Below are 26,972 nucleotides of genomic sequence, written 5' to 3'. Positions count from 1 at the left end.
GAGCAAATAAAGCTGACCGTTCACAGAAGAAATCTAAATGGTCAGTGACAGACAAAAAAAAGCTCAACCTTACAAGCATTCAAAGAAATGCACGTTAAAGTTCCCTTTTTAAAAAGCTTATAGAGGTGGCAAAGCCTTTGAAGAACAATACTCAGTGACACCCAGCTGTGGTGAGGGAGGACTCACCCAGTTGAAGGGTAGGTGAGGGAGAGAACTCTTTTGGAGGTGAACTGGGCAAAATGCACCATGCCTTCAGAACTCCACCTCCAGGGTAGCCCTCTAAGTTACCCTTCCCAAGGGAGCAACCAGGATGGAGACGGGAACAAGGGTCTGCATCAGAGCTTCATCAACTAATGAAAAGCTAGAAGGAATCTTAATGTGGACACAATTAAATGATTTAGAGAGCACACACAATAAATGCAGCCATTTATCCATTTCCAAAGAAATGGCAACCATGTACATAATCTAATGTGAGTTAAAAAGAATTCAATTATTTGGGGTGGGGGAGCCTCACTGAGCATTTGAAATAGGGCTAGTACGACTGAAGGAAGAAAATTTTAATTTTACTAAATCTGACTAATTTAAAATTTGAATAGTCATGTGTGGCTAGAGTCTACTGCATTTGGCAGCAGAGCTCTCAGAGTAGCAACTTTCAGCCAAGACGGGATCTCGGCTGCCTTCTGCACTACACAAAACCCACCGATCAGGTGACAGTCACAGTGCTCAGGGGTGATAGATACACAGAGGTGGAAGTCACCACTACAGAGCATCGAGGGCCTTACCTCTTCCTCTTCTTCTGAGCCACTTTCTTCACTATCAGATCTTGGAGCTACTTCATACCTAGAACAATATTAGTGCTTTAATAGAAATCTCCCCAGACCTAGCATGATTCACTTTCCCTAGTAAACAGCCTGGTAACCAAGAGTAAGCAAAGCACTCCTGACGGCCAGCTCCCCTGGAATGAGACCAAACTTCAACGCAAAACCCCAGCTGCATCTGGAATGTGAAGCCCCACTCACCCTGGGTTCATCTCGAGCCAGGCCTCCAGCTGCCCTGCTTTGGGGGCATCTGTGCCCGTGAGGATCTTCCCACTCTCCACATGGATCACTTTCACTGGGAGGTCACTCATCTGGCTGGTCTCGTCCAGAGGCTGAAAAAGATTCACACATGTGAGTTGAGATTCCACGTTCTCCATACCTCATGTATCCAGAAAAGAACAAGGTGAACCAGGGCCAACTTGTGAAGAAGCCTTCCCAATTCCATGCCCAGAAAACAGCACACAAACAACCCTAGCGGTTGTGAAGAGGGTTTAATTGTATACTTATAATTCAGTAAAGGAGCCCTGGTGGCACAGTGGTTAAACACTCAGCTGCTAACCGAAAGGTCGGTGGTTGAAGTCCACTAGCCACTCAGCGGGAGAAGGATGTGGCAGTCTGCTTCTGTAAAGATTTACAGCCTTGGAAACACTATGGGGCAGTTCCACCTTGTCCTATAGGGTCACTATGAGTCGGAATTGACTCGACAGCAACGAGTAATAATTCTGTAAACATCTACAGCCCACTGATGTTAGATGTGTGACAGCTATTTCTTCAAGTTAACTTAATTGACACATACGTTTTAATTTTTAATTCAAAATTCCAGCGTATACAGCATGCACTCTCCCAGACTCTTGTCCTCCAGCCTGACCATTTCTTCCATCACAGGTGTCTGCTGTTTCCAGGCTCCCGGCATAAGAAAGAAGGATTTAGGTGGTTCTCCCCTTTTATACAAATGACCATACTGTTCACATTCTTCCGGCCCTCGATTCTGCCCTCTAATCCTGTATTTATAAACTTCATCAAGGGTCCTAATTCCCTTCTGTTGAACAACTACCGAGAATATTTGAAAAGATAAAACAAATGAAAGTCCTCCTGGCAACAAACATGGAATTCTTCGTTTTGAGATTCCAACTTTGGGAGAACATTCTCCCCCTTGCTGATGTCTTCAAATTTTCCTAGAGAAAACCTTCAGGATGAGGATAAAGCCTGCTGTGGAAATGTCTGTTTACATCTTCCGGGAATTTATACCTCCCTCCAAAATGCTGCACTTGCTGTCCACACAGTATGCCCAAATGGAGGGATAGCAGCCTCCTCGCACGTTAAAATCGCACCCTCACGAGCAGCCCTCTGTGGAAGGCAACAGTGACGTCCTGCCCTTTGGATGGGTTCTGCAGATGACCTTTAACCCCACATGCTCCCTGGGATTCCCCAGGAGAGTGGTTAAAGATGCTGCAGCTGCAACTCCCGCCCCCACAAATTCTGATTTACGTGCTTGAGGGTGAGGCTTGGGCGTCCCTACTTTTCTAAAAACTCCCCAAGAGATTCAAATGTACAGCGAAGGTTGGGAACCACTGGCTGAGACCAAGTAAAATCTAAAACCAACACCAAGCCATGCTTGCCGTTACTAAATAGGAAAAGCAGCCACAGCAATTACCCATGGAATTCCCTGAACTGCACTTTCCTGAGCCCTTCAAATGGCCTTAAGGCTTTGTACGATAGTAAAATTCCAACATACATTCTTCCAAAAAACTTCCAGTATAACGTTTTTGATAAAATCACTGGAAATAAATATGTATTTGAGTTCGCTGCTACAGTCATCCACTTCCAGGAATCGCGCCTATAAGACCAAGGGCACATGGACACAAAATGTATAAGGGTGCTCACTACAACACTACGGGCAATGGGGAAGAGCAACGATGGGACCGCCCACAGCTGTGGCACACCAGAGCTGCTCAGGCTGTGTTCTCTGTGATAGCTAAAGTTAGAAGCCACCTAAACAGCTATCGGTTTGAATGATAAAATGCCATCTAATAAGTCAACACAGTAAAATGAAAATAGAACTATATGACTTGATATGGGAAGCTGTCCAAAATGGTCGAAGTGAAAAAGTCTTAGCTATGTCTCGGTTGACTCAAATGATCCCAAAACAAAACAAAGGATGTGTGTGTAAAGATTTCTGAATGGAAAAAGGACAAATATTTTATAACCTCACTTATATAAAAAGACAAGAATAGGCAGAAGTACAGAGACCAAAGTTTGTAAGTGCTTAGGGGTGGAAGGGAGGAGGAAGGCAGAAGTTAATTGTGAAGGAAAAATCACATTCATTAAGGGTAGGGTTGCACAGCTGATTACTGTAATTGCTTTTAATAAGTTATGCACTTCTAGAAAGTTGAACTGGCACTAAAAACAAACAACAACAATAAAATCTATACAGGATCAAAATGACAACGGCAACTCGAAAGATGAGATACAAAACTTGGGGGGCAATGAGTTTATGTTCACGGGGAAGGAACAGCTCAGAAAAGGAGGGTGAGAATGGTTGCACAACTCAAAGAACGTAATCAGTGAAATGAACTGTACATGCAGAAATTGTTGAATTGGTGTATGTTCTGTGAATATTCTCAACGACAACAAAAATAAATTATAAAATTAAAAAAAAAAAAAAGATTCCTAAAAGGGTACAGAGAAAACCTAAACCAAGGTCAACAAGTGCCCATGGGAGAGCAGGTGTGATGGGGGTTTTTACTTTTATTATCATTACAATTTTTTCCCACAGAGAGTATTACATATACAATTTAAATAAGCATCTCTGTCACGCAGTGACATGAGAAAGAATAAGGTAATTGTACATGAGGTAACTTGGAAAGGCATCTGTAACACAATGCTAGGTGGGACACACACAGAAAAGGTCCCAGAGCAAACACCCCAACAGTTAATCCTGGCTTCCCTGTGGGAAGTGGGACTGAGAAGCCAGGGAAGTATGTGAAGGAAAATGCTTATTTTAAACGTCTAACTTGGTAACCATTTCTTTCAAGCGAATGTATTAAGTGAGAATGGCTGCCTTCAGGAGGGACGTAGGAACGGCACACAGGAACAGTGACCCCTCTCTGTGTCACTTGGTACATGAGTTGGAATCAACTGCTCTATTTTTTTTTAATGAGTTAGCAATTCTAAATCTACTTTCCCTGTATCTAAGATTAAGCAAATAAGTAAATATATCGTGGCTAATGAAAGCCAGGTTTCCCAATGTCACAAATAAGGGAAAGGGGGAAGGACAGAAATAACCCTGTGGTGTTGGATTAGAATTGGAGGTATCAGTGTGAACTCAAGGTTTTTAATATATATAAACAAAAAAGGAGACATGTACGTATACACACATCTATTTCCTAGATCTTTCCACTGAGAGGCCCCAGATGCAATGACGCCTCAGCAGCAAAAACCACACCTAAAGTCACATCTCATATGCATGTGAAAACTGGACAATGAATACGGAAGAATCAATGTCTTTAAATTATGGTACTGGTGAAGAAACATGGACTAGCTAAAGAACAAACAGATCTGCCTTGGAAGAAGTACAGCCAGAATGCTCCTTAGAAGCAAGGATGGCAAGACTTCATCTCACATGCTTTGGACATGTTACCAGGAGGGATCAGTCCCTGGAGAAGGACATCATGCTTAGATATACGGTCAGCAAAAAAGAGGAAGACCCTCAATGAGGTGGACTGACACAGTGGCTGCAACAACCGACTCAAGCATAACAATGATTGTGAGGTTGGCGCAGAACTGGGCAGTGTTTTGTTCTGTTGTACATAGGGTCACTATGGGTCAGAACTGACTCCACAGCACCCAACAACAACATGCAACAGAGACTGTATGTAGCCCACATAGCCTAAAATATTTACTACTTTTTTTATAGACAAGGTTTGCAAATCCCTGGCCTATACTTGTACTAATAAATAGGAAGGAAGGGAAAGCTTTTCCTTACCTTCAGAAAGCCAACTAATGCAGGAGCAAGGGACTCAAAAACCACCACTTTGTAACCATCACAGCGAAAATTGATACAGGCAATACAATCCATGGATACTAAAACTACTGGGTGGAAGTTTGAGAAGCTGCAGTCTATTTACATAGTCTCAAGTACCTCCCCACAAGGTACCTGGTAATTACAAAGGAGAAAACTGCTACTTCACAGTGGATAAGCTGGCAGACACCACTCTAACCAGGTGATCAAAGTCAACATCAGCCTAGTGACGGACAAGTATACATGATGCACCTCCTGTGGGATGCAATGAGGACACAGCATGACATTGGGGTATTCCTGCCAAAATCGCAAGGGAACCTCAAACACACCCAAACCAAGGGACACTGAACAAAATGCCTGGCCTGTTCTCTTCAGAGCTGTCAGGGTCCTAAAAGGCAAAGAAAACATGAAGAACTGATCGAGATGAAAGGATGCCAATGTAACATGTGATCTGGAACTTTCTTTCTCTGTGAAGGACATCAGAGGGCCAAGTGGCAAAATCTTAATAAGGCCAGTAGATTAGATAATACTACTGCGTGGATGTTTGTTTCCTGATTTAGATACTTGGGCATAAGCTATGCGAGAAAATGACCTCATTTTTAGGAAATACGCACCAAAATACATGGAGGTAAAGGGGCATCCTATCTGCAACTTACTGTCGAATGGTTTAGGAAAAAAAAAACACACGTGCAAATGCTAACCTTTGGGGAATCTGAGTACAGTATATAGTTCTCTGCACTATTCTTACAACTTTCCTGTAGATCTGAAATTACCTGACACGTAAACAACGTAGCACATTCACAGAAGAAGCCATGGAAGGAGGTACAGCCAACAGCTAACAGTGTTCCCTCTGAGGAGTGGGATGAGGAGGGCGTGGAGTGACGGGAAGGGGACATACTTGGATTCTTACCATGCCCATATACAGCTTTTCTAACTTTTTTTTAAAAAAAAGTAAAGGACAAAACAGACCCGGGTTCCGAGGCTGGGCTTGCATTTCCAAGAGAAGCCCTGCTTTCTCACCTCACCATCCGGCCCAATTGCAGGAGTCTGTCCTTCTGCGTTCTCTGCCTTCTGGAAGTAAGTAAAAAGAAAACCACAGTCATGGCTGATCTAGGAGGTCTAAGCAGAGGCGACACATGCGAGAAATAGCCAGACAAATCCTACCTTCTTTTTCTTTTTCTTTTTTTTCTCCTTGGCAACCTGGGCGGCCTTGTGCTGCCGCACCAGCTCCGTGAGGTTAGCCACGTACTCATCTGTCTGCTGCAAGAGGTAGGCCAAGCGCTTGTCCTTCTTCTGGTCGATGAGTTTGCGGTACCCCTCTTCGTCTTCAGCCTGCGCAAGTGTGCAGGTTTATGGCGCTGGTGTGCGAGACACACGCATCCACCAGCACCCAAGGCAGGAAAATTCATAGTCAGGAACCCCACTGGGGAACTCGGGGGTGCTGTTAACCAGTGACCAGATGCACACTGAAGGGGCTCTCAGCTGGCACCTGGCACTGGGCTATGGGGCCCTTCGCGTATCTATTGGCTTCCCCTTCAGATAAGTATTTCCTGAACACCTACTGAGGACTGGCCCCTGCCAGGAGCCATTTAAAAAGGCAGTTAGCAAGTCTTGTCCTCTATGTCCACAAAACACACCCCAGAGCCAAACCCTTCTCTCCACCTGATCCTGACACATCCTTCTCACAAACCCCTGCAGCAATCCTCCCCATCTTTCTAAGAATAAATCAGATCATGTCCCCTCACAGCTTAAACCTTCTCAAGGCTCCCCATCAAGGTGAGAAGGAAATCCAAAGCCCTCCCTGTGGTCTGCAAGGCCCCAGGAGACCCACCCTCCTGAACTCTCTGGCCTCCCCTCCTGCCACTCCACCACACTGTGCCAGGGACACAGGCCCACTTTCTGGTCATCATACTTGGCTTTTCCCCCCTCAGGCTTTTGGCCTTGTGTCCTCGCTCTCCCATATCTCTGTATTCGTGCGTCATGTGGCACGTCCGCTCTGGGGCCATCCCTCTCACCCCTCTTCTCTACCCTCCTTCTGCTTCCTTTCTTCACTATCCAAAACTGCCTTGTTTTGTTTCACTCGAGTGTCTGTCTCTAGAGCAAGCACAAGCCACATCAGGGCAGGGGCTATGTCCCGCTCACTGCCATGTCCACTCATGAATAAGCAGTCAGAAAAGAAGGGCAGGGTGGGCAGGCAGGGCCTCCCATCTGTGGGTCACACTAGGGAGGCGGTGTCATCCCCACTTTACATAGGAGAACACAGACCAGCCACTAACCAGCCCAAGAGCATGCATTCAGAGTGACCTGGAAACCTAGCAACCAGGTCAGAGAGAGTAAGGAGCCCAGCTCTCTCTTACTCCCAAACCTGGGCCCTTCCCTTCCCTCTCACCTGCCTCTAACTCTGAGTACAAAATGCCTCAGTGTAGCACCAGGAAAGCCCTGGTCCCCGAACCTCAGAGATCAGAAGGGACCAAAGCCACGAAGGTGGGAAGGTTACCATGAGCCGCCGCATTCTTTCCTTCTCGATCCTTTCATTTTCTTTCTTCTGTTCCCGCTCTGTGTTGGCATGGTACGTAGCCACTGCCTTTGTGAGTTTCTGGATTTTGCCTGTGACTGATCTGTGATATTCTTTGAAATCCTTGGCATGCTGAAGAATGCTATTGAGGTATTCCTGCAGGGACACACACAAAGAAGATGACTGTTTGGGAGAAATCACTGTAATGGTCTCCTCCCAAGTGAGGCAGGGAAAACTTCACAGGTAGCTGGTTTTAAAAATCAGGGGTCTTAAGACAATAAAGTGATATGGTTTGCTTATTGGGTTCAGTTTCTTCTGTTTAATGATAAAACGTGGTGCTGGCGACTGCAGTGAGAAGGGCCCTCGTACACAACAGGCAAGCACACCACTTTGGTGGGACAACCTGGCGTTGCACACCGAGGGCTCCAAAAATGCCCCTGCCCTCCAGTCAAGTTATTCCACATCTAGGAAGTTACTCTAAGGAAATATCATAAGCTGGCAAAAAATAACACTAGGTGTTATTTTTAATACCGGGAAGTGGAAAATGAGCTGCATATTCCCAGGGAAATGATGACATGCATGACTGGATGCTAGACCGACTGAGACAGAATACAATACAGACATTAAAAGCCATGTTTCAACAATATTTAATAGGTAAATAGGTGTTAAATTAAAAAAAAAAAAAAGATTTAACTGTGTATACTATAAATCTCAGTTTTGATTAATATACTCAAAAAAAAGACTAGAAAAATATATACCAAAATGTTAACAGTGGTTAACTTTGAGTGTTACCTTTATGCCTGCATTACTTTAAACTACACCAGTAATAGGCACTGACTAGAGAAAAACTTTAGTAAACACAAATGATCAAAAATAAACAGAGTCAACCCTAAATCCTACTTGATTTGCAATTTTAGTCTCCTTGAGGGATCTTGTAAAACCTAAATCAGATCAGTCCCTCTACTACCCACAACCCTCCATGGCTGCTGCCTCACTGAGAGCAAATGCCAAGTCCTCCCTGCCATACACAAGGTCCCATATGACCTGCTCCTGTCACCTCCCACTCTCCTCATTCACTCCACTCTAGCTACACTGGGATTCTTGCTTTCTATGACACACATGGGCCAATCCAGCCTCAAGGCCTTTGCACCTCTAGAAAACTCTTTTCACCACGTGGCTTCCTCCCATGGTCTCGGTTCAAATCTCTCCACTGAGAGAGCTTCCCTGAGCATTCTAACAGCTGCTCACTCCTTCATTCTCCATTCCTCCTTTATTGTTTGCCTCCCAGCATGTTATGTGCAAACTTGATTATTGCCCGTCTTCCCCTTACCAGGAGAGCACAGATTTGGTTTTGTCCAGCAATGTATTCTTAGAACCTAGCATGCTGTTGGGAACCCTAGTGGCCCAGTGGTTAAGAGCTACAGCTGCTAACCAAAAGGTCAGCAGTTTGAATCCACCAGGCACTCCTTGGAAACCATATGGGGCAGTTCCACTCTGTCCTATAGGGTCGCTATGAGTCTAAATCGACTTGACAGCAACGGGTTTGGTTTTTGGTTTAGCATGCTGCTATGGTGAACAAGAAACATGTGGCATGTTTAGAAACAAAAGGGACGCAGGCACACACAGGGCAGGGCGAGCCACGCGGCAGTCCAAGGGCCTACCTGGTGCTTCTGCCGGCGCTTGCGCTCCTGCTCTATCTTCTGCTGCTTCTCCAGCTTCTCCGTGATGCGGGCCTCACGCAGGGACTGCCGCTTGCTGCGCTTGTAGGCCTTGGCGTTGAGGGCTGTCTCAAGGGCCGTGTCCCTCCTCATGCACACCACCACCTCTTGGCGCAGCTTTAGGAAGGAAGAGGAAAAACTGGCTATGGGTGTGACTTCATGACTGCCACAAGGAAACGCAGTAGTCAGAATACTGTGCTTTTATAACGAATCCTTTTTAAATGCCTTAAGCACCAAATCCATGTGTTTACAGGATGCCTAGAAGGTGACAACAGGCAGAGCCAGCACAGATCAGGACACTCAGCAAGACAGTCCTCCTGTGTCTCCAGCTTTGTCTTCCCTCAACCACACATGACATCTCTATGTGTCATTCAAAAATACAATAACCTCGGAAGTAGACCCATTCACATCTCCTGCTTCATGGTGGCAACTGCTGCCTTAGAGAAGGGACACACTTATCCATCATGCAAATGACCAGTGTCCCAAGTGTCCCACCACCATGCAGAAGGAGAAGAGGGTGCGACAGTGAGCTAACAAGGGCGGGTGGTTGTGTTTGCGTCCACCAGTTGATAAGCATCAGCTGACAGAAAGGCCCCTTGTCCTAAAGCATGGGGCTGCACGCCTGAGCCCCACCTGCCTCTGGAAGTTCAGCAGCCTGAGGGCCTTGAGCTCAATGGTCGCTTTGGTTCGCAAATCCCCGGCCAGGGACCCGGGAAGGTTTTCAAGTTCCTGAATTCGGTGTGCGATGCGAGCCTGCAGCCTGCATGCAAAGACAGAAAAAGGACAGGAGGTGAGAAGCCTCATCTGTTTACAATGAGCCCATCTGGTCCCTTCTTTAAAGCTGGTGCTTCCCGAAAGATCGATCCCAAGAGGCTGGCGGGTCACGAGGCAGAAAATGCCTCAGAGCAGGCTGCTGACCATGACACAGACCGCAGAGGAAGGCAACCACAAGGGGGTCCTTATCCTTATGACCATGCCTCAGGGGCCACAGCAAACAGGAAACCGGATATTTCAGCAGCGTGAGTGCAGTCTCTGGAGTCAGGCAGACATAGGTAAGACATGGGGCCAGTAGTGCCTCAGTGTCCTGATCTAGAAACTGAGGGACCCTTAGAGCGACGCTGAAGGCTTGTTCCCAGACTTTTGCACATATTAACTGAGCTGTCAGATGTAGAGCTTCGGCGCTGAACAAGGTCAACAAAGCTGTTTATTGAGCTCATAGCCTCATCTGGAAGGCCATAAAGGAGTGGAAAAAGTAAATAACCATGGTAATTCCAGAGATGGAAGTGCTTTGAGGAGGGGGCCGGAAGTGAGGGAGGTGGGCAGGACCTCTACCAGGGAGTAACCTCAGTAGTGAAGTGGGAATGACCAGGAGGAGCCCATGCACAGCTTGTGCAAAGGCCCTGGGGCAGGATGAAGTCTCTCTTGTTAAAGAAAGAGAGAAATGGAAAGAGCAGAGAAGGCAAGGATAGAGCAGTGGGCAGGGGAGGAACAGAGAGGAGTTTACTGGACAGATGATCAGAAGCTAGAAGAAAGTTTAACCTGAGGAATAGATCTGATGTAAATTTTTGAAAGGTACTTCAAACCGCTATTTAAAAAACAGACTGTATGGGCAAGAGTAGGAGCAGGGAGGCCAGGGGGTAGGTGCCGACCAGGTGGTAGTGGTGGGGGTGGGGGTGCCAGGTACTGTTTCCCCGAGTTTGGAGAGGGAAGCTGAGAGGATTCACCAAGGAGACATGGGGCAAGGGAGGGCAAGCCGGGGTCAAGGGGGCTACAGGACTGGTGGCCCAGAGCTGGTGGATGACAGGTGCACGGGAATGGGAACAGGAGGAAAAAGAGGCAATGTGAGGGCTGTCTGGATAGGTCAGGTTCAACGTAGCTGCAAGTCGTCCACACAGAGCTGGTGAGAGGCGCCCAGCACAGGGCCTGGAGTTCAAGGGCACGTCCCAGCTGGAGACGCACTTTGAAGACAATCACTCCGCACAGATTTACCGATGAATCTGGGGATACAACCACGAACAAGGTACAGTCCCTACCCTCATGAAGCATCTATACAGCAAGGGAGGCTACCCCAAGAAGTGAATGATAAATACAATGGGAGCTAAAAAAAGGATGAGCGAGGTGCTTAGGGCACCCAGCAGTAGGCGATAGTGTTACAGGACCTACTCTGTGCTGGGCATCTCACACAGCACCCAGGGCCAGGGAAGCCTTTGGTAAGTAGTCACCCCCACCCCAAAAAAAACCCACCAAACTCAAGTCACCCCACCAAAAAAAACACCAAACCCGCTGCCATCAAGTCGATTCTGACTCATAGTGACCCTATAGGGCACAGCAGAACTGCCCCATAGGGTTTCTAAGGAGTGCCTGGTGGATTCGAACTGCTGACCTTTTGGTTAGCAGCCATAGCTCTTAACCACTACGCCACCAGGGTTTCCAACAGTAGTCACAGCTACTAATAATTGAGATAGGTCCATGTAAAAGCTTGCTAGGAGGTTGTTTTGAGTGTTGATATACCAAAAGTTGGGTAAATGCACCGTACTGGCAAGGAAAACCAGGCACTTTCCCTCCAATGTTCTTCCATGCAATCTGTACAGAAGCAGTTCTGCAGAATCTATAAGAGTTCCAGGTGCACTTCTTCTACACCCCAGCAACGCCCCTTTTAGGGGTTTATTCTGACACGTGCATAGATGCGGAATTAGAGATACACGTGCATTTGCTACAGCGTTGTTTGTCCAAAGGTTAAAAACAACTTTATGTCCATTTGGAGCCCTGGTTGCATAGTGGTTAAGAGCTCGGCTGCTAACCAAAAGGCCAACAGTTCAAATCCACCAGCTGCTCCTTTGAAAACCTATGGGGCAGTTCTACTCTGTCCTATAGGGTCGCTATGAGTCAGAACCGACTTCATGGCACCTAACAACAACAATGTCCATTTAGTCAGGGGACTGGCCACAAGACAGAACACTAGGAATCCAGAAAAAAAGGACAGAAAAACTATGTCAAAAAGAAAGACCAGATTTGCTGGCCTGACAGAGACTGGAGAAACTCTGAGACTACGGCCCTCGGATACCCTTTCAGCTCAGTAATGAGATCACTCCTGAAGTTCACCCTTCAGCCAAAGATTGAACAGGCCCATGGAACAAAACAAGACTAAAGGGGCTCATCAGCCCTGGGGCAGGGACTGGAAGGTAGGAGGGAACAGGAAAACTGGTAATAGGGAACCCAGGGTTGAGAAGAGGCAATGTTGACATGTCGTGGGGTTGCTAACCAATGTCATAGAACAATGTGTATACTAACTGTTTGGTAAGAAACTAGTTTGTTCTGTAAACCTTCATCTAAAGTACAATTAAAATAAAAAAGAAAAATTCTTTATGGACAGGTGGGAAATGCTCTCTAAGGCACATTGCTGTGTGTATAACAGCATGCATGGCCACGTACCCTGTGGCGGAAATACAAATAGAATTGCTCCAGAAGGATACACAACAAACCCAGAACAGCAGCTGCCTCAGGACATGGGAGCTGGATGTTTGGGGACAGGGGCGGGAGGGTGATTTCTCACTGCATGCCCCTTAACCTTTAGACGGATGGCCCACACAGGTGTGTTTCAAGGCTGACGGGCTGGGGACCGGCATCCGGGGGACAGATCCAGGTGGCAGCGCCCTCACCTGTACTCCCGCTCCTGCAGGATCTCCACAGGGTCGAGGCCCCGCGGCTTCTGGATGGGGGTGATGCGGCTCTGCTTCTGGTGCAGCGGCACCATGGGGGCAGGCTGGGCCGGCTGCCCCGGGGACTGCGTCTGGGGCGGCATCACCGGCGAGGCAGCAGGCGGGACAGCGGGGGGTGCAGGTGAAGGGCGGCCCGTCGGCTGCGGGGGGATCAGCTTCTGAGGTGTGCTGGTGGGGGCAGCAGCATTTGCCATGGGTCCTGGGTAAGAGTCAAGCAGTGTTGAGTTCCCAGTGTGTTCTGAGTGGAACTGAAAAGCCTGCTGGCTGCTCACTGCCCTGAGGACAAAGTCCTTCCTGAGGCTACAGAGTTCCTTCAAGGCCACACCCACCACCTCTACACTCCACCACAGTCCTTCTCACGCAAGGGTCTTCTTCCTGCCTCGGGTGCTAGCCTCCTCTAGATCTCAGCCTAGACGCCCCTTCCTCTGAAACCTCCACTGACCAGAGCTGTTCCACGTGCACATCTGCTCAGCCGAGAGCCAATCTGAGGTAGGTCTTTCTGTGCTGGGGCCTCTCAGGACCAGCATTTTCCTGTCTCTCACCTCCTGAGGTCCTACCTGAATCCAACTGAAGAAATTATCTCTTCAATGCCCATCATAAAACCTCAGGCTCCAAGAAGTCAGAGAACGAGTCCAAGACCATTTTGTCCACTTTTCTGTGCCCAGCAGATGAAGGAGCCTCAAGCAGTTACTGACCGACCGACTACACGGAGCATTACAAAGTCAACAAGTGGGCTTAACTGCTCAAGGCCAAAGGCCCAGAACTTCTAAGAAGAGAAACCCTGTGCCATCTCCCGGTCTCCTGCTGACAGCCAATGTGCACTGGGAGTGCATGCCATGCAGGTCCCCTGACACAGAACAAGCATGCCGACACCCACCCTGCCCCCGGGAGACTACCCTAGTGGGGGAAAGAAAACCAGAGCATCAAGCACTACAACATGTGATAAGGGCTCTGATGGGGACAGCCTAGTCTGGGAGGTCAGGTCAGGCAGGCTTCCCCCAGAGGGGTGACCCACCACAGACATGCTTGAGACGGTCTGGTAGTTGAATCAGGTAAAGGAGCCAGGGCTGGGAGAGAGCACCTGCAACAGAGCCAAGAGCACATGCCAGGGCCCCGGGGGGAAGGAAGCCGCACTGGCAGGAGTAGAGCTTCGTGGAGCCCAGTCTGGCCGAATGGGGTGTGTCAGTGGGAGCGCGGAAACACAGAAAATCATACGCCAGCAGGGCCAGGACATTCTGGGCTTGGTGGGCCACATGAAGGAGTTTGGTCTGAGGGCCAAGCCAGGAGGGAGTGACCACACATCTGTTTCAGAAAGACGATCTGACCCGGGAAGCAGCACCACCAGGGAGCAAGTGTGGAAGCAGACAGGCTGGTTCGGAACACCTCAAAATCAAAGCCAGAGGACCAAACAGTCCACAACTACTTTAAAGCAAAGATGAGAAGGTAAAGGGGCAGGGAAACTAGGTTACCGGAAACGGAACAGCCAGAGCAGAAATGATGAGAATGTTTACGCACTGTGAAGAATGTCACCAGTGTCACTGAACAATTTGTGTAGAAGCTGTTGAATGGACTAAACTGCTATGTAAACCTTCACCAAAAACACAATGAAGTATTATTAAAAAAAAAAAAAAAAAGGGAACAGATCAATTCAAACCTTGAAAAAAAATCAAAACCAGAGACTGTTAACACATGCATGGGCATACGGATGATGAATGGAACATGGATAAACAAACGGCTGTTTTCCAAGGTTTAAAAAAACACGCTAAAGCCAGGGCTTAGAACCCTTGGTGGCTCCCACCTCACTCAGGGAACCAAGTCCTCCTCGCAGCCCTGGCTCTCTCCTTCCAGCCACATGGGCCTCCTCAATGAATGTGGGCAGAGCGGGCTGCTCCTGCCTCAGGGCCCTGGCATCTGCTGCACCTGCTGCTCCGACTGCTTCTTTCCCAAATCACTCATGTGCGCTCCTCCCTGGCCTCCTTCAGCTCTCTGCTCTAATGTCACCTCCTGGTGTCGTCTTCCTGTTGCTCTTCCCCTGATACGCCTCAGCCCCTAGCCTGCTCTTTTCTCCAAGCACTTGCCACTCCTGCACATGCTGCTTTACTGGTCTGTTGTGAGGACGGGGACGCGGGTCCCTCCCGTTCACTGCCATGTCCCCAGCACCCAGTGCCTGGCACACAGTAGGTGCTCAATAAATGTTTGTTGAATGGCTGAATAAATTCCTCTGATGACATTCCTGGCACGCAACTACTTACTGCTGAGCTCCAGGTGAGTGTACTACATGGGGCCTGGTGGCCCACCTGAAGGGACAAGACACACGAAGAAAACATGAGCCCCTCCACGACACGCGGTAAAGACGAAAATGCCTTTTTATACAAAGGAAGACAGAATGCCATCCATGCCTGCCACGACCCTCGCCCTTCAGTTATTCAGCTTCAAAAGCCAGAGCTGCGCTAGCACACCCTACAATCACTGAACCTGCCAACATCCTGACCCGTCCTAAAAGCCGCGTTCCTGAGCCCCAACCTGAGGGGCAAACCCACACTCCTCTCAGGACATGGCAGAGGCCCTGGTCAGTCCCCAAAACAACGATGGTGATGACCACAATATGACGCTACGCGCACATCCCTCACAGAATCCCTGTAACCAGCCAGGAAGGCCCTTTATGACCCTTGCTTGGCCAAGCCTCACACGTTTTCTCACATTGTAACTTCTCTGAATTGGGGCGTTTAACAATCAGTGGCACCATAACTATGACCGCCAGTGCTGCCCCTCTTTTTGGTGGTAGGTAATATAATGGCGGTGGAACATGATACCATCCCCGAGTCACAGATGATGACACAGAGTCTCAGGGAAGGTCTGGCTAAAGGCTGCACTTGGTCAGGGAGGAAACCAACCCTGAACCACCCTGCCCTCTACCTGCCTCTCGTGGTAGGGAGAGCTTCGGGGAGGGTGGAGGGACGGCAGTCAGGTCGTGGCCTCCGGGCTCTGAGGCACCACGTCCTGATGTAATGTGTCTGCAGTCACCAGAGAGCCACTGCAGCTATGCCTCTCCATGAAATCTCACTTGAGTCACCTGGTAGGCAAGTTCATGGTTGTCATTCTCTTCCTGTTACTGTTTTAGAGAGTCCCCAAGATAGTCGCACCCCACAGGACAAGGGTGGGTAGGAGTCTTGGTATGGAAGCCAGGCCCAAGCCTCTAGGATCAAAACAAGAGACTGGGAAGAAAGATGCACGGCTTTGGCGTGGAGCGACTGTCTCAGCCCTTTCTCTCTGACCAGGCTCATCTCCTCATCTGCACAGTGCAAGTTTGTAACAGGAAGTCAGGGCACAGCTATCCCACTGAGAGAGAACAGAAGTTACCTTCAGGCCAGGGCTTGGGAGGCCCTCCAGGGGGCTGTCCTGGCATCCCAGGGGGCACACCTGAGGGTCCTGGGGGAGGCATGTTGGGCCCTCCCATACCTACAGCAGGAGAGAAACAAATGAGAGAAACTAAAACGTGTTCTGTACTCATACCTGCCCCCATCCTTTGGGCAGGCCTGGCTCCAAGGAACACGGGGCACACCAATCAACAAGGCCCATAGTATGGACCTTGGGGACGGAGGGGGAGCTGGAGAAAGAGCGTTACCCTGCAGCAACCCTGCCTGCCCAAGCAGCTGTAAGAGCAGGGCACTGAGCAATCTGCGAGAAAAGCCAGCAGCAGCAGAGCCCCTGCTCTGGACACTTCACTGAGACTCCTCCCTACCCCAAGGGCCTTACCATGAGGCCGGCTGTAATTTGGAGGTGCTGGTCCTGGACCTGGGCCGGGGCCAGGGCCAGGGCCGGGCCCAGGTCCTGTTGCAGACACGGAGGGCGGAGGTAGTGTTGGCATTTGCTGCTGCATCCCAGGCATTGGCCGCTTGCCCTGCACCGCCATCTGCAGGTGGTCAGGGAGGGGCTGCCCCCGGGCCAGCATCTTATATGCCATGATCTGAGCTCTGAGCTGGTGCAGCTGGTTCTGGTTAAACGGGGTCGGGCCCCGGTTCTGCTGCCCCAAGGCCTGGGGATCGGTGCCATCCAGTGGGGCCCCACCTGGCCCAGATGACATCTGTGGGCCCGAAGACGGGCCACTGGCAGGAACTGGACTGGAGGCATGCTCAGAGCCACCCAGGGGTGAGGGGTAACCTGCGGGGAGATAAGGTCCAGAAGGTCACTTGGGAGCACATATCCCATAACATTTAAGGCAGAGCCAGTCACCTTTCTGCCATGAGACAGACAGTGACCAAATAGGTTCCCATCACGGGAACCACAAGAGGCACCCAGAGGCCACACCCACAGCCTCAGCCCATAGCCACAGCTGATGGGTTGGACCCACATTCCCTACATTGCCAACAGTTAACTGTTGAGAGATGTTACACAGTTAGGGCATCTAGGCTCTTCCAGGACCACGCTCCTCCAGCCCTCAGGGGTGGGTGCCTTCACCATCTGGTTGGCCAAGCCCACTCCCCCAACCTGAGGAGCCCCTGGAGGCTCTTTCCCACCCAATGATATGTGGAGGGCCTTGGTGGTGTAGTGGTTAAGAGCTTGGCTGCTAACCAAAAGGCCAGCAGTTCAAATCCACCAGCTGATCCCTGGAAACCCTAGGGGGCAGTTCCACTCTGTCCTATAGTGTCACTATGAGTCAGAATTGACTTGACAGCATACAACAACAACAACATGACAGGAACAACAAGTCCCTGGAGAAGGACATTATGCTGGTAAAGAAGAAAAAACCAATCAAACCAAACCCATTACCGCTGAGTCAATTCCAACTCATAGCGACCCTACAGAACAGAGTAGAACCACCCCATAGGGTTTCCAAGGAGTGCCTGGTGGATTCAAACTGCCGACCTTTTGGTTAGCGGCCTAAAAGAGGAAGACTCTCAGTGAGATGGATTGACACAGGGGCTGCAACAATAGGCTCAAACACAGCAACAGTTGTGAGAACGAAGCAGGACTCGGCAGTGTTCCGTTGTCATACATGGGGTCACTGAGTTGAAGCTGACCTGATGACACCTAGCAGCAGCAACGACAACAACACGACAGGAAGGGCTTGGCAGGTCATCTAATGCATCACGTCTCAAACTTTCTGTCCAACTGCGGGGGTCCTGCTCCCAGAGAGGCAGCTTCAAGCAGGTCTGAAGGGGGGCCCAAGGCCTGCATTTCTAATGAGCTCCTGGGTGGCATGGTAACTACAGGTCGGTGGACCCTACTTTGACTTGCCCTTGTCTAACACCCAGCACTGAACACAGTTCCACTCCCTCAGGGTTTGTTTCCACAGGGCTACCCCGAGACAAGACAGCCAGAGCAGGTACCAGCCCAGCCCCAACAGCACATCGTCTCGGGCAGCTCTCCCCAGACTGCCCTGTCCTGGGTCCTCCTGGGTCCCTCTACAGGCAGTCCGATTAGGAACACGGTTTCAGAGTACCCAGTGTCAACAAAAACCAGAAAAGAAGGGAGACGCAACAGTACCTTGAGAATGCTGGTCCATCGGGCTTGGTGGGGGCCCCATCCCTGCATGGCCCCCCGACCGCATCCCCATCCCTTTCATCTGGTTGTAGCGTGGGTCGTCCGACATGCCCTTCTCGTGCATGGAATCCATTGGCTATGAAAATGGGCAGTGACAAAGCAGAGTCGGCAAGGAGGGACACGAAAAGGCAACACAGCAACAGCACCACCCAAGAGAAGACCCACGTCACTGAAAACACCCATAATTGTCACCATGGCGTTTACTGAATCGCTAACATGACCCAGTGGGTTAGGTTCGTGACATGGTGCCTGGTACTTACTTGGGTGTCAAGACAGAGACATAAGGGAAACATCATCATATGACAGGGTCTTAATGACGGACTGGAGGTGAGGTGATGAGCTGGACAAGGGAGCTGAGGGGACACGGATTCAGTTGACAGCCAAAATCCCACAGGAAAGAACAAAAGGGACAGGTCCTGGTCAAGGGGCAGCGCTAGCCGGGACACCAGGCTCCCAGCTCACCATCACAAGGACACTGACACGAATCTTCTAATGCCTATGAACATCTAACAATCTATCAGACGTTAGACATCCTCGCTGCTCCGAGCCTCGGCTTCTCGTCTGTTAATTGGAAAGGAGGCCATTGGCTGCATCCTCCTCTTCCTCCTAAGAGGCAACATCGGACCTTTTCGGAACAAAGACACATATGTTCCTTCCTAGTGCTCTATGGGAGTGGCTGGGAAAGGGGAGGGGGCACTTGTTGAGAGCCTCCCATGAGCAGTCTACTGGGCACTGGTTACCACAGAAGTTCTGCTCTCCGGGAACTTACAGTCTAATGGGTGACCGGAGTGCGCCATGTGAGAGAAGAGAGGGTGCTTGGCTAGGAGCATGAGGCAGCTTCACACGCAGGAGAAAGGCAGGGCCCTCTGGAAGTGGATGGGATCGCTAAGCACCTATCTCCCCTTCCTCCTCTCCACAGGGCAGGAGCTCTGTGCAGGCAGGGAGCATACCCTGTCACCACGGGACCCCAACTCCTAGCATGGCGCCAGACACTTGGCAGGTACCTGATAACATTTGGAAAGTTAGGCTGTGCTGGAGGAGAACCGGGCCTTAAATCAGGAGGCCTGGGAGGGGGCTATCACCAATAGCTTCCCAGGACAGACTCAATAAGACAGATACTGTGCCTATGTCGACAGAAATGTACAAGAGAAGGGGAGAGTGGGGTGAGAGTGAGGAGCCACACCGTGCTGGAGGTCACAGAGGAGGCACATGCCTGGGGTGCAGAGAGGACAGGAGGAGAGAGGAGACGGGCTCACACTCAGCTCTGCCACCACCAACTCGCTGAGTGACCACCTCTCTGAGTCTCTGCTTCCAGGACTGTGAAATGGGCACAAGGCACAAATGCCTGGAAAGCCCCAGCAGGGAGGCCAAGAAGCCAGCAGTAGTCCTCAGGAAGGTGGGCCAAAGCAAGACCCCTCAGCTTCTTCTCCCACCCAGGCACACGTGGTCCCTGCACTTGGGAAATGTCACCTTTTTTAAAGATGTTAGTACATATTACGGGATATTTCCTCCAACCCACACCCAGAACACAGAGAGAGGAAGACTATTTCTCTGTGTTTAAAGAGGTTTTTTCCCCTGACTGGCAAAAGCAACCCTGGTCAGCTCGAACGAAGACAGTGGCGCAGTGGACACAGGATAACGGTGCCTATGGCCCAGCTTTGTGAGCTCCACAGCCAACAGGGCCTGGACTCAGCCAAACAGCCAGATGGAGGAAGCCACGTGCCGTAAGCCTTTGTTTAGGGACTGGGACATTTGTCTTCATTTATGAGAAAACTCTACATTTATAGGAAGAGTAATGCTATGTTTGATATGCAATACGAGCGTGGGACACACACGATGGGATGGCTGCCAGCTCGCAGGAGGTCCTGTGTGCTGCCCACCTCTGCCAGCTCTGATCGTGTGAACCTGGCATGGGCTGCGGTGCTGAAGCCAAGTGTTAGCTTCTTCTCTGGCCTCGGGGAGGCTCTAGTCCAGAGGCTGCTGCAGGGCCAGGGTACAGGGAAAAGGCCGAGTGAGAGAGGCATAGCTTCCACCCTAAGGTGGAGACGGGACACAAGAGGGCTCAGGGATGCCTACCTTGTGCATCTGGTGCATGTTGTCCTGAGGGTACCCTCCGGGCCCCTGGGTTGGGATGGGGTGTCCTGCTGAGGGGGGCCCCGGGCTGGGCCCCATCATGCTGTGGGCAGAGCCCGGTGAGGGACCTGGGCTGGGGCCCAACATGGCTCCAGGGGAGGGCCCCGGGCCCGGAGAAGGGCCCGGCCGAGGAGTTCCGCCCAAGGGTGGGTCTGGAGTGGACATCTTCTCGAGAGCTGCACACAGTGGTCTCCTGCTGGAAAGAAGCCTCAGTCAGCCTGGGGATCGTGCTATCAGCTGGGCAGCACAGGGAAGAACAGGGAGGACGGCACAGTGTCATGCCGGAATCACCCATGTAACACCCTGGATACTCAACACTCTGCCATCCAAGCCTTTTGCCCTCCATTCCTCTCGGAAGAAGTACAAATCTCAGGGCTACGAAGTCAGATCAGAAAGTTCACCTAAAAAGGCACGGAAGTCAGGAAGAAGGAGGGAAAGACAAAGCCTTGGGTAATAGCACAGGTATTCCCTTCTCTGTCTTTCTGATTCCATCAGAGAAAATTCCATCAGAGAAAGTCGCCCCCCACCAAAAAAAAAAAAAAAAACCCACTGCCGTCAAGTCGATTTCGACTCATAGCGACCCTACAGGACAGAGTAGAACTGCCCCCCAGAGTTTCCAGGGAGCACCTGGCAGATTCGAACTACCGACCTTTTGGTTACCAGCCACAGCATTTAACCACTACGGCACCAAGGTTTCTAAGAAAGTCCCAGGGCGGTGCTAATATACCCCTCACACCACTCAAATCCTTGCTAATCCTCCTAATTAACAGAGGGAGCAGGACTAAGGCTCAGCAACTGGAACTTCATAAATTCAACAAAAACAAATACTTATGCTAAGTGACCTCAGCCCATGCTGAATTCATTTAAGGCAGTGAGACCAAGTTTCCTTTAAGATAAATGAACTTAAGTTTAAAAAGTGGATTCATTTAAAGAAAAGTATTGCATAAATAATGGTAGCGATATCTCAAATGTGACAAGAAAAATAATCAAATCTCTAAAGTCTGATGAATATCGCTCTAAGTTAAAATTTTATTTCCAGAGCCTACACAAAATCCAAAAATCAGCTAAAAAAAATACAATGATGTTAGTAAACTATGCTTGCTGAGATAGGGCAATGGGCTGATCAATTTTATAAATGCTTCCAATAAGGCTTCCGTTTTTAGAGAACCCTGAGTCTGCTGTGTAGTTATATGGTCTTAAATAAAAGTCTCTTTAACAATCTCTTCCCTTAAGATAGAGCAATACATTCTCATCACCACAATCTGCAAAACAAAAATACTGAAACTTAACGCCATCCAGCGTCCCACCACACAGAGCTGTGTGCCCTGAAGTGGTGCCCCTGCAGCGGGTAAGAAGAAACCCACTTTCCCTTCCCTTTCCAGCAGAGCCAGCCAGGTAAGCTTGGCTTGATGGGGAGGGGATGTCTGTTGGAGGAGAGGGCTGGGAGGCTCCTCAGAGATCCACAGAACCGTGAGGATGACGATTACAGCCCCATACCATCCAGAGTGGGCCATCCAAGAGTGACAATGGCTTTGGTGTTGCTGCTAGGACCCTGCCACACTTCAGCGCCTGCAGTATAGGCTGTTCCACACACAGACAGACGCACACTCAATGGAATAACTCAGCAAATTCTAGGTAAGCTTTTCTTCATATAACATGACCAATGACCATTCTAAGGAGCCCTGGTGGTGCAGTGGTTAAGCAGTTCAAACCCACCAGCTGCTCCTCGGGAGAAATGATGTTGGCAGTCTGCTTTCATAAAGATTATAGCCTAGGAAACCGTATGGGGCAGTTCTACCCTGTCCTATAGGGTACAAGTCCACTCAACAGCAACAGGCTTGTTTTTTTTTTTTTTTTTTGGTTTATGAGCGTTCTAGGAGCCCCTGGGCGGCACAAATGATTAGGCCCTCAACTAATAACTGAAAGGTTGGCAAATTCAAACCAACCCAGAGGTGCCTTGGAAGAAAGGCCCGGAGATCTGCTTCTGAAAGGTCAGTCTTGAAAACCCTATAAAGCAGCTCTTCTCGGCACACAAGTTGGCCACGAGTCAGAGTCAACTGGACACCCACTGATCTGACCATTCTTATCATTTACCTGTCTTCAACATATGAATTCTAACAGCTCCATCACATTTCCTTGTCCTGACATACCAGGAGTTATTTAATGGTTCCTCTCTTGTTGAGCATGTCACCAATCTCGTTTTAGTTTCTGTTACCTTTTGTTTTTTGGAATGAATCTCTTTGCTGCTAAACCTTACTGGGCATTTCTGGTACTTTCTAAGGATAAATTCTAAGAAAACTGCACAAACATTTTTAATTCTCAATTGAAAAATTTTTTTTAATTTTAAAGATAGGAGTATTTTTAGGGAGAATTGAGCAATAGCCCAAATGACTTTGTTCCAGTTTCAGGGCTAAATAATTAGAGCAAAGAGGATCAGAGAAACCTTGGCAGGTGTGATGATTAAGACTGTGTCCACTTGCCTGGGCCATGATACTCAGTGTTTATATGTGATCACCCCCACGATGGGATCTGCTATAAGTAGCCAATCAGTTGAAAGGGAGTATCCTTGAGCATGTGGCCTGCATCCGAATATATGTGGACATTCTGGCTTTTCTCTGTTCTGGGTCCTGCAGCTGCTTTCTCTTCTTCTGACCTCCAGTTCCTGGGACCTGAGCTAGCAGCTTAGGTGCCAAACTTGGGATTTGTGGATCTTCACAGTCTGTGAGCAAAAGCTCTGCTCTCCTACCTGCCTATCTTGGGTTCACCAGCCCCTGCAGCTACCTGAATCAGGAGAAACCTTGTGGTCTTGCCTGCCACCTTGAGATTTCTGGATCTTCACAGCCTGTGAATAAGAGTCCTGCTCTCTGACCTGCTGTCCTGCAGCTTCCTGCGGCTACGTGAATCAGAAGCCTCTATCTTGATCCACGGACTTGGGACGTTCCAGCCTCTAAATACTGTGAGACGTTTCCTTAATATAAAGCTCTCTATATATGTATTTTATACGCTTTACTGGTTTTGCTTCTCTCAAACCAGCCTAAGACAGCGCGGCAGGAACTGGTTGGCCAGCCCTCCAGCCCATTCCGAGAAGAACACCAACCTGGACTTAAACAAACCCAAACGTGCTACGGGGAGTCCTGGAAAAGCAAATCCAGGCATGTGGCTTTTCTTTACTTTTCTCCTGGTCGGCCTCCTCTCCGGATTTTCTGCGCGGCGACAGGCCAGGTGCAGGTGGTGTCCCGGCTAACCCCACCCAAGCACAGCGATGATAGCGGCCGAGTGGCGGCGGGGAACGATGTCAGAGGCAGAGCGGGCACTCCGCAGCCTCAGCCCGGCCCTGGGAGCGCGGGATGACGCCGAGGTGGCGAAAGTGCAGAGGGCACACCGGGAGGCGGCACGCCCCGTGCAACCGGCACTCAGTGTTCTCTGCGGTTGCACAAACCCTCCCGGCCGGACGGGGCTACTCCGCTGAGGGCAGCCCCACAGCCATCCGCTGCTCCTCAAGCCCGAGGCACATCCGGGTGCTGCGCTCTGCTCGCAATCGCTGTGCGCTTCCGCTCCAGACCTTTCGTCCAAGCCCCTTCCTCGGTCCTCTTTCTTTCCGTCCCTTCTTGTGCCTCTCCACAAAGGGTGCTCCAGCCCGCTGCAAAGTTCTCTCACGACCCCAAGGACGACATCCACGAGATGAGGGGTGGGGAGGACAGCAGGACTGAGCTCCGCCGCGTGACCTCCCTCGTTGGCGGGGAAACGCCGCGGATGAGTCTGGATGAGTCTGGAGTAGTCGCGGCAGCGGCAGTCAGCGCGGTTTGGTAGCTGAGGACGAGCAGGGGTCTGGACTGGAGGCACGGGTTCCGTCTGGCCATGCAGGAGACAGGGGTGGCGAAGTAGGCCACCTCGGAGGTGCGGGGTATCCGAGGCTGCTGCTCCTTTATCCTCTGGCGCTCCCCGATTTCCCCCGATACCCACAGGGCCTCAATCGGTGCTGCACCTTAAATAACCCTTTTAAGAGTACTTGAGACCTTATCCACAAATCCAAAATTTAATAAACTCTGGGAAAACCAAACTTTTTTTTTTTAAACATTTGCCCTCTCTAGTCTTATTGTGTAAGTGAGGGCATACACTATTTGTCCTTTTGTGACTGACTTATTTCATTCAGCATAATGTCTTCAAGCCCCATCCACACTGTAGCGTGTATCATGACTTCATTTCTCCTACTGGCCGAGTAGCATTCCATTGTTCCACATTTTGTTTATCCATCCATCCATCCCTCCATGTGCGTGCATTTAGGCTGTTCCCACTTTTGGCCATTATGAATAGTGCCGCAATGAACATTGGTGGCTACGTTTCCGAGTCTCTGCTTTCGAGTCTTTTGGGTATACACCTACGAGTGGGATTGCTGTGGGTAACTTTTTTTTTTTTTTTAATAAATTTATGACAAATTCATTTGGAAATAAAATCTGACCAGATTCTGCTTTGTGAGAATATTCACACACTTTGCTACAGAAACAGTAGCCTGTTTGATTACAGGATACAGCCCAGCCTCTGCCATATAAAAACTGAAATGCTAATTCAGGGGTCCCTCTACAGGGAATAGCATCTGCAGTCACGCTTTACAGGTGAAAGTGGAGCAACATGGCCTGGCTCCCCGGCGTCCCCTTTCAGGCCCACGGAGCGCTGCAGTGAGACGGGGTAAGGGACGACAGTACTGGTACTGTCAAATACTTAACGAATCTTGCAGCATTCGGCAGCTATGGTAACGTCAAGCCAACTGAAGCTGAGAGCAAAATCAAATCCACCCCCTCTAGTGAAAATGACCCTATCCCTACAGAAAGGTGGATATGTCAAGGAGCGTCCATCGGGAACTGACTCGGAAAGCATAGCTCTTCTAAAGGTAGTTTGTATGTACTATTAGGCCTTCTTCCCTTTTTTTCCTATTAGATGAAGTGGTGCTCCACCTCACACCCCCTAGGATAGCTATTATCAGAAAAACAGAAAATAACAAGTGTTGATGGGGATAAGGAGAAAATGGAACCTTGTTCCACTGCTGGTGGAGATGGAAATTGTTCAGCAGCTGTGGAAAAAAGTTTGGCGCTTCCTCAAAAAGTTAAACAGAATTACCATACCAAACAAACCCACTGCGATCCAGTCGATTCCAACTCACAACAACCCTGTAAGGTAGGGTAGAGCTGCCCCATTGGGTTTCCAAGGCTGTAATTCTTATGAAAGCAGATTGCCACATCTTTCTCCTGGGAGCAGCTGGTGGGTTTGAACCACCAACCTTTCCATTAGCAGCCAAGCACTTAACCACTGCACCACCAGGGCTCCGGAGTAACAGCAAAGGAGGCCCAAAAAGTGAAGACACAATCCAGAGCCATCCCGAGCAGTGTTTCAGGCAGGGTTCCGTCAAATACCCAAGCGCCCAGTTAGGTGTGGTACCATGGAGAGGAAAGAAAACCAAACAGGGAGCCACTCCCTGATCTTCAGTCTAGTATTGAGAAGGGTATTTTAGTTACTTGTTATTAAGCTGTGGTGGGGGGAACAAACCAGTTGCTGTCAAGCCAATTCCAACTCATGCCGACCCCAGGTGTGTCAGAATAGAACTGTGCTCCATAGGGTTTTTAATGGCTGATTTTGCAGAAAGAGATCACCAGACCTTTCTTCCGAGGCAACTGTGGGTAGACGTGAACCTCCAACCTTTCAGTTAGCATCTGAGCGTGTTTGCACCACTCAGGGACTGCTACTGATTTGTTGTGCACATAAAGTGCCCTAATCATAGGTATAGAGTTCAATGAATCCTAGCTCAGACACGATACTTCCAACATTCCAGAAGGTACCCTCATGCCCCTTCTGAAGTAATATCCCCCAAGGGGAACTACTATTTAGTTTTGCCTGTTACTGAACTTTATATAAAAATACGAACCATACAGTATACCTTTGCTCATCATTATGTCTGGAAGAGTTACCCATATTGTTGTATACAGCAGCAATTCATCCTTTTTTGTTTGTCCATTCTCCTACTGATGGACATTGTACTACCAGTTTTTGACTACTGTGAATAAAGCTGCCATGAACAATGTCATTTGGTGGACATAAGCACTCATTTTCCCTTCAAATCCAGGAGTGGAACTGTTGGTCTTAAAAACCCATACCCATCAAGTCAATTCTAACTCATAGTGACCCTATAGGACAGAATAGAACTGCCCCATAGGGTTTCCAAGGAGTGGCTGATGAATTCGAACTGCCGACCTTCTAGTTAGCAGCCAAGCTCTAACCACCAGGGCTCTGTTGATCATAAAAAAAATTTTTTTTTTTTTGTAAGGGAGGCATAAATTTAGCTTTGGGTGACGTTGCCAGTTTTCCAAAGTAGGTGTACAATCTACACTCCACCCTCCCATCAGTGGGTAAGCATTCCAGTTGCTTCACATCATCATCAACACTTGATGCTGTCAGTTTTTTTGTTTTTTTTTTTTAGCCATTTTGGTGGGTATATAATACTATCTTATTACC

General features: G+C 49.3%; 1 protein-coding gene across 7 annotated transcripts in view; it reads right to left on the bottom strand.

Annotated features, from left to right (window-relative positions):
* SMARCA4 (SWI/SNF related, matrix associated, actin dependent regulator of chromatin, subfamily a, member 4) overlaps positions 1-26,972 on the bottom strand; it is a 100,864-nt gene that overhangs the window by 63,065 nt on the left and 10,827 nt on the right. For 5 of the 7 annotated variants that reach the window (XM_064280673.1, XM_064280676.1, XM_064280672.1 and 2 more), the window contains exons 2-13: positions 20,412-20,664; positions 18,279-18,411; positions 16,548-16,952; positions 16,152-16,250; positions 12,732-12,990; positions 9,706-9,832; positions 9,016-9,189; positions 7,337-7,510; positions 6,004-6,171; positions 5,860-5,910; positions 1,020-1,150; positions 783-840 (exon numbers count right to left, since the gene is read on the bottom strand). In XM_064280673.1, coding sequence (XP_064136743.1) covers positions 783-840; positions 1,020-1,150; positions 5,860-5,910; positions 6,004-6,171; positions 7,337-7,510; positions 9,016-9,189; positions 9,706-9,832; positions 12,732-12,990; positions 16,152-16,250; positions 16,548-16,952; positions 18,279-18,411; positions 20,412-20,633 — 2,001 coding nt within the window. In that variant the 5' untranslated portion in view covers positions 20,634-20,664. Of the gene's footprint in view, positions 1-782; positions 841-1,019; positions 1,151-5,859; positions 5,911-6,003; positions 6,172-7,336; positions 7,511-9,015; positions 9,190-9,705; positions 9,833-12,731; positions 12,991-16,151; positions 16,251-16,547; positions 16,953-18,278; positions 18,412-18,797; positions 18,942-20,411; positions 20,665-26,972 lie in introns of those variants that run through there. The other 2 variants (XM_064280675.1, XM_023552415.2) reach the window with 2 other exon arrangements.

The sequence above is a fragment of the Loxodonta africana genome, chromosome 3, assembly GCF_030014295.1.
Source record: "Loxodonta africana isolate mLoxAfr1 chromosome 3, mLoxAfr1.hap2, whole genome shotgun sequence".
NCBI lineage: Eukaryota > Metazoa > Chordata > Mammalia > Proboscidea > Elephantidae > Loxodonta > Loxodonta africana.
This window is presented reverse-complemented; position numbering and strand designations above follow the sequence as displayed.